At 42.8% G+C, this 7,479-nt stretch overlaps 1 protein-coding gene and 1 pseudogene across 3 annotated transcripts in view; one reads left to right on the top strand and one right to left on the bottom strand.

Annotated features, from left to right (window-relative positions):
• Nucleotides 1-7,479, bottom strand: part of TTBK2 (tau tubulin kinase 2) — a 115,936-nt gene that overhangs the window by 79,659 nt on the left and 28,798 nt on the right. For all 3 annotated transcript variants that reach the window (XM_014534844.1, XM_005860316.2, XM_014534845.1), the window contains exon 3: nt 2,317-2,390. In XM_014534844.1, coding sequence (XP_014390330.1) covers nt 2,317-2,390 — 74 coding nt within the window. The remainder of the gene's footprint in view (nt 1-2,316; nt 2,391-7,479) is intronic.
• Nucleotides 3,518-4,379, top strand: LOC102249189 (annotated as a pseudogene).

Genomic DNA, 7,479 nt, shown 5'->3' on the forward strand with positions numbered 1-7,479 from the left:
AAGGGAATTAAGGGGGGAAAAAAAGAGAACAAATGTAATAATCAGAACAATAAAGATTTAATTAAAAAAAAACAACAATGATTGAAAGACACAGGTCATGTTAAATCTATGAATTCATAATTATATATATTTTAAGGATTTAAAAAATATGTTTTTATTCACTATGAGAGAGAGAGGAAGGGAGAGGGATAGAGAGAGAAAAACATCGGTGAGAAACATTATCGATCAGCTGCCTCACGCCCCCTTCTGGGGATTGAGCCTACAACCCGGGCATGTGCCCTGACTGGGAATTGAACTCTGACCTCTTGGTTCCTGAGCCACACTGGCTGGGCCATAATTATATTTTTTAAAAAGAGAGGGCTAGTTAGTCCCCTTTGGAAAATATTAGGGAACCAACTATTCTGAATACTGGTAAATATAGGAATCAAGTATTAGTCCTGTTCTTCCTGTAGGAAATGTTGTCCTTCTTCAAGATACCTTAATAGCTGGTAGAGTGCTTTTTAAAGAATTTTTGACCCAGTGACCCCCACTTCTAGGAATCTATCCTAAGAAACCCGAAACACCAATCAGAAAGAATGTATGCACCCCTATGTTCATAGCAGTGTTATTACAATACCTAAGATCGGGAAACAGCCCAAGTGCCCATCAGTAGATGAGTGGATAAAAAAGCTGTGGTACATTTACACCATGCAATACTATGCAGCAGTAAAATAGAAGGAGCTCTTACCCTTTGCGACAGCATGGAGGGACATGGAGAGTATCATGCTGAGCAAAAGAAGCCACTAAGAGCCCTAACTGGTTTGGCTCAGTGGATAGAGCGTCGGCCTGCAGACTGAAAGGTCCCAGGTTCAATTCCGGTCAAGGGCATGTACCTTGGCTTCAGGCACATCCCCAGTAGGTGGTGTGCAGGAGGCAGCCGATCGATGTTTCTCTCTCATCGATGTTTCTAACTCTCTATCCCTCTCCCTTCCTCCCTGTAAAAAATCAATAAAATATTAAAAAAAGAAGCCAATAAGAGAAAGACAAGTATCACATGATCTCACTCATATGTGGACTCTAATGAACAAAATAAGTTGATGAACAAAATAGATCCAAAAACATAGAAGCAAAGAAGAGACTGTCAAATCTGAGAGGAAAGTTGGGTTGGCGGGTAGGTGGAAAGAGATTAACCAAAGAATTTATAAACCTGTGTTGGCTCAAGAGATAGTGAAACATATGACTCAAAAACTTTAAGTCGCCCTGACCGGTTTGGCTCAGTGGATAGAGCGTTGGCCTGCAGACTAAGAGGTCCCGGGTTCGATTCCGGTCAGGGGCATGTACCTTGGTTGCAGGCACATCCCCAGTGGGAGGTGTGCGGGAGGCAGCTGATCGATGTTTCTCTCCCATCGATGTTTCTAACTCTCTATCCCTCTTCCTTCCTCTCTGTAAAAAATCAGTAAAATATATTTTTAAAAAAACAAACTTTAAGTCTACAGAGAGATTAATATCTTTACATCTAACTCAAATGCTGAAGGATAGCTGATGGAAACAGGAAAAGCCTTCTGAGGAGAAGAGGAAGCATTTAGGCCAGGACCCATGTCTCTGAAATCACTGCTATGTAGTTATTAAGTTGAAAGAAAAGAACCAAATGCCCAAAACAGATTTTGCCACAGAGGAAAGAAAACCTTGCGATCTCTAACTTAGGCAGCAAGGTGAACCAAGCTTTTACACTTTGATGGTGACTACAGTTCAGAGGTGTGTGTGTTTTCGGGACAGAGTTAGTGTCAGAGAGAAGGGGATGCTGCAGTCATTACTCCAATATTCCCCTTCTGAATTTCTCTCTGCTGCTCCAATCCAACTCCACTTCTCATTTGAAGGATAGGGAACAGAGAGAGCAATGTTAAAAGATTAAAAGAGAAAGAGGACTAACATTTCTCTTCTATCTCAACTAGTGCTTAAATTTTTAAGCAGGTCAGGTTGGTACTTGAGCACATAAATGGAAAACTAAATCCTTAAGGTAACAAAGGGTAGAAAGGGAGGGGACAGGGACAGGGCAAGACTCACATTATATCCAGCAATCTATGTAAGGACTGAAAACTCTGCAATGATGACAATCAGTGAAGACGTGAATCAACTAAAATAACTGAGAGAGACAACCCTTCCATCTTTGGAAATATCTGTATCAAGTGTGTTTAAACAAATTTTCATCTGAATAATATAAAACATTCTGATATGATACCAAGAGTGTTGTTGTTGTTGTTATTATTATTTTCCACTATAATTAGGTACTTTGACCAAAACTTAAAGATTTTAAGATATATTTTCAAGGCAACCTACCTGCAACTGCATGACCACATAATTGAAGCGATCATTCCTCCCACAGCCAATAAATCTACAAACATGGTCTTTCCCTGGAGGGGAAAAAAAAAAAGAAAGAAAACAGTGGAAAAAGGTTATATTATAGTTTCTCTTCTAAAAAATAATAGTTTTTTTGTATAGAATTTTATGATTGAATATAAAGGACCTATGTTAAGAACCTTAAAGGATAGAGAATTTGTATTGTTCAAATTTTCTACACACCTCCCCCCAAATCCTACAGTGCTCCTTATGTATTCAAATAAATGTTTACTGAACGAATAAATAAACAATGAATGAGGGAACAAATGGATGATAATTTATTTAAGAAGGAAAGAATTAAGAGGTCATTTCAGATCAAACAGACCAGACATTAAATATATGAAAGTACAAAAGAGAAATAAATTAAGAACTTTATTATGAATGTAAATTCTGAATTTTAGATATGGTCTGCCATTCACCATTATAAGATGTCAGTGAGGCCCTTTTCTGACCTCACTGATTTGAATGAGCTCAGTGGTTTTCAACCTGAATTCCACATGTAAAATCCAAGGAGGTACTGCCTAGGTTACAGAGGGAAGCAGAGGTGGAACAGGTAGAAATCTAGGGTCCTGGCTCTGATTCAACAAAAGCAAACAAAGGTTTTAAAAGAGGATCAAGACTGGTAGGTTCCAGAGCCAGAAGAGAGCATCTGGCTGGAGCACAGAGAGAACAGGAGGAAAAACAAAAAGAGATGGCACCGAAGAAGCAGGCAGGGGTCAGACCCTGAGCAGTCCTGGACTCCATAAGGAATCTGAACCACATGGATAGGTCAGTGTTTTCCAACCCTGCCTGCTTAATAAAATAATTTGGGAAATGTTTTAAGAGTCCTGAACTCTGTACTGATTCAGAATCTGTGGGGGAAGATAGAGGATATGAGTTTTTCAAAAGTTTTCTAAATGATCCAAAAGCAGATGGACCATGGATGAATATTTGAAAACTACTGCTGGGTAATGAGAAGCATCTAAAAGATTTAAGATAAGGAAAAACGCACTTCAAACATTGCATTTTAGAACATTGCTATGATGGCAGTAAGAAGGATAGACTATAGAGAGAGTCTACTTCAGGAGGTAGAAAGGTCACTCTGGGGATAGTTACAATTTCCCAAGAGAGAGAAGAAGGCTCTTTCATTGCCAGGCGCACCATGGCTCATGGTCCCAAGAAGCATCTGAAGTGTGTAGCAGCTCCAAAGCTTTGGATGCTGGATAAATTGACCGGTGTGTTTGCTCCTCGGCCATCTACTGGTCCCCACACGCTGAGAGAATGTCTCCCTCTCATAATTTTCTTAAGGAACAGACTTAAGTATGCTCTAACAGGAGATGAAGTAAAGAAGATTTGCATGCATTGGTTTATTAAGATTGATGGCAAGGTCCGAACCAATATAACCTACCCTGCTGGTTTTACGATGTCATCAGCATTGACAAGACTGGAGAGAATTTCCGCCTGATCTATGACACTAAGGGCCGCTTTGCTGTTTATCGTATTACACCTGAGGAGGCCAAGTACAAGTTATGCAAAGTGAGGAAGATCTTTGTGGGCACAAAAGGAATCCCTCATCTGGTAACCCATGATGCTCGCACCATCCGCTACCCTGATCCCCTCATCAAGGTGAATGACACCATTCAGATTGAGTTGGAGACTGGCAGAATTACTGATTTCATCAAGACTGACAATGTTAACTTGTGCATGGTGACCGGAGGTGCCAACCTGGGAAGAATTGGTGTGATCACCAACAGGGAGAGGCACCGTGGTTCTTTTGACATAGTTCATGTGAAAGATGCCAATGGCAACAGTTTTGCCACCCGGCTCTCCAACATTTTTGTAATTGGCAAAGGCAACAAACCATAGATTTCCCTACCCTGTGGAAAGGGTATCTGCCTCACCATTGCTGAAGAGAGAGACAAGAGAATGGCAGCCAAACAAAGCAGTGGGTGAAGTGAGCTCTAGGTGACATGTTTGGAAAAGTCTTTGTACTTAATTAAAGATAATACAGCATGAAAAAAAAAGAGCAAGAAGAAGGGTTTAAATCATAAGTATTAGAGTAGAGAGAAAAAATAAGATAAATCTGAGAGATATTAAAGATGTAGTTTTTTTTTTTACTAGAAATTGGTACAACTAAATAAAACGTTGTACCAAAATAAGAGGATATAAAAAGTAGGTTGTATAGAAGTTAAGAGATGTTAGAATGTGGAGTTTGAAGGTAATCAGTTGAATTCAGTAGACACTGTAATTTCAAGCCTGGTACTGAGAGCAAAAACTGAGCTCCAGAAATACATTGGGAAACCATCAGCTAATGGAAGGTACATGGAACTACAAACATAGACTTTAGATTGCCTAGTTGAAAGGATAAAGAATGAGAAGAAAAGAAACCTAAGAACAGAATCCTATCTTATATAATAAAAGGCTAATATGCAAATTTCCCCCTTGGGAAATGTTTTAAAGAGTCCTGAACTCTGTACTGATTCAGAATCTGTGGGGGAAGATAGAGGATATGAGTTCGACTGATTGCTATGACATGTGCTGACCACCAGGCGGTGGCACAGAATGAAGGAAGGCTCCATCCAGCAGCCAGCAGCCAGGGGAAGAAAGGCCCCGATTGGCCGATTGCCGGCCAGGCCTAGGGACCCTATCCGTTCACAAATTTTGTGCACCAGGCCTCTAGTTATAGAATATGCAACATTTAAAGTATAAGCAAAAAATAAAGTTGTCCATGAAAGAAACAGAGTAATAGCCTGAAAGGTAGAGGAAATGATGAGAAAGGGGTATCACAGAAACCAATAGAGAACAACATTTTAAGGTGGAAGTGGCTGATGACAAGAGCTATAGAAGGGCTGAGAAGTGCTAATTAACATAAAAAATTAGGTGGTCACTAATGAGTAGAAGGGGCAGGAGCCAGTCTGCAATGGGTTCAAGAGTAAATGGAATATGAGACAATCTTTGAAGATGCTTGAGGAAGTCACAGACCAAGAGCAAGAAGGGCAAGATTTGGTAGACTAATGAGAACTATACATTAACAGTCATAAAAGTTTGTCCACTGACTGACTCAAAATATAAATGCAATCCAGAATTATTTTAGTTAAGAATTCCACACTTTTCTTTGGCATCTGGGTTATCAAATTGTTCACTCATTCTTTGTGCTTTGTTGAAAAGAAAGAGTAGGTGCAATGGGAAAAATAATTCACAATGGGTACAATATATGTTCAACACTTTACATGTATTGTACATGCTTGTAAAACTATAAATTGTAGAAGAATGAAAGGATAAAATGATGGCCAATTAGCAACTTACTCTTTTCTTCAGCTTCATAGAAATAATTTAAAAAATAATTTAAAAAGTATTTTCCTTTTATTATCAACTAGAGGCCCAGTGCAGGAAATTCGTGCACCGGGGATGGGGGAATCCCTCAGCCTGGCCTGCACCCTCTTGCAATCGGGACCGCTGGCTCCTAACCACTTACCTGCCTGCCTGCCTCATCGCCCCTAACCACTCTGCCTGCCTCATTGTGCCCCTAACCACTCTGCCTGCCTGCCTGATTGCCCCTAACTGCTCGCCTGCCTGCCTGATTGCCCCTCACCACTTCTGCCTTGGCCCCTGCCACCGCGGCTCTGTCCAGAAAGTTGTTCGGCTGTCAGGTCTAATTAGCATATTACACTTTTATTATTATAGACTAGAGGCCCGGTGCACAAAAATCTGTGTGTGTGTTTGTGTAGGGGGGAGGTCCCTCAGCCCGGCCTGCCCCCGCTCATAGTCCAGGAGCCCTCAGGGGATATTCTCCTCTGCGGGAGGCAACTAAGCCAATCAGGGGAAGGAGCCGCCCCCCTCCCCCTGCTGCTGCTGCCACTGCTGGCCGCCGCAGCTGCCAGCCCTAGGCCCCCGCAGCTGCCAGCCCTAGGCCCTCACTCCTTAGTGCTGGCCCCGCCCCCTGCCCACTGGTGGGTGGGGGGCGATTTGGGGCAGGGCCGGCTGGGGGTGGGGCTGTGGGAGGGTGAGGCGGTGTTTGGGTGGGGGGGGGGGGGGGGGCGGTTAGAGGGAGTGTGGCTCAACTAGAAGCCAGGCTCGCTGCTTCTTAGCACTGGCCCCACCCCCTGCCCCCTGGTGGGGGGAGGTGATCTGGAACCAGGCCGGCTGGGGGTGGGGCTGTGGGAGGTTGAGGCACAGCAGGTCGCACCCCGTCCAGCCTCTGTGGAGGTGTGGCGCTGGGACCAGCCCGCACAGCTGCCTCTGTGGCTGCCTCTGTGGAAGGGGCAGCACTGGGACCGGGACCACACAGCCCTTTCTCCCGCTGTCTCTGTGGAAGGGGCCATGGTGCTGGCCTTCTCCCTTCTCCCTTCTCCCGTGGCGCCGGCCTTCTCCCTTCTCCTGTGGTGCCGCCTTCTCCCACCGCCTCTGCAAAAGGGACCAGGGCACTGGACAGGCCCGTGCTGCAGCCTCTCCCACACTGCCGGCCCTTGGCCCTCACAGCTGCTGTGGCTGCCAGCCCTTGGCAGCTGCTGTGGCTTTGCCTGGAAGGATGTCTGGAAGATGTCCGGTCTAATTAGCATATTACCCTTTTATTAGTGTAGACTAGTAGCCCAGTGCACGAAATTCGTGCACATTAAAAGGGAATTAATTGCCCTAACCAGTTTGGCTCAGTGGATAGAGCATCGGCCTGGGGACTCAAAGGTCCCAGGTTGTGCAGGAGGCTGATGGATGTTTCTCTCTCATCGATGTTTCTAACTCTCTATCCCTCTCCCTTCCTCTCTGTAAAAAATCAATAAAATAATATATTTTAAAAAAGGGAATTAATTAGCAGAGATATTTTAATATTGCTATTTGCCCTTTCTCTATAATAGAAGTGTGAGAGATGAAAGGAAATTAGTAAAATGTACATGAAAATAATACATAAATTTATTAATAAATAGTAACAAAAGGATATAACAACAGAGGCGGCATGATATAACAATAAAAACATGATATGAAAACAAAAACATGATATAAAAACAACAGTGATGCAAACAATGACTGATAAAGTGATTAATAAATAACAAAAGGATATAACAACAGAGGCATGATATGAAAACAATAAAAACATGATATGAAAACAAAAACATGATATAAAAACAACAA

The sequence above is a fragment of the Myotis brandtii genome, unplaced genomic scaffold (genome assembly GCF_000412655.1).
Source record: "Myotis brandtii unplaced genomic scaffold, ASM41265v1 scaffold133, whole genome shotgun sequence".
NCBI lineage: Eukaryota > Metazoa > Chordata > Mammalia > Chiroptera > Vespertilionidae > Myotis > Myotis brandtii.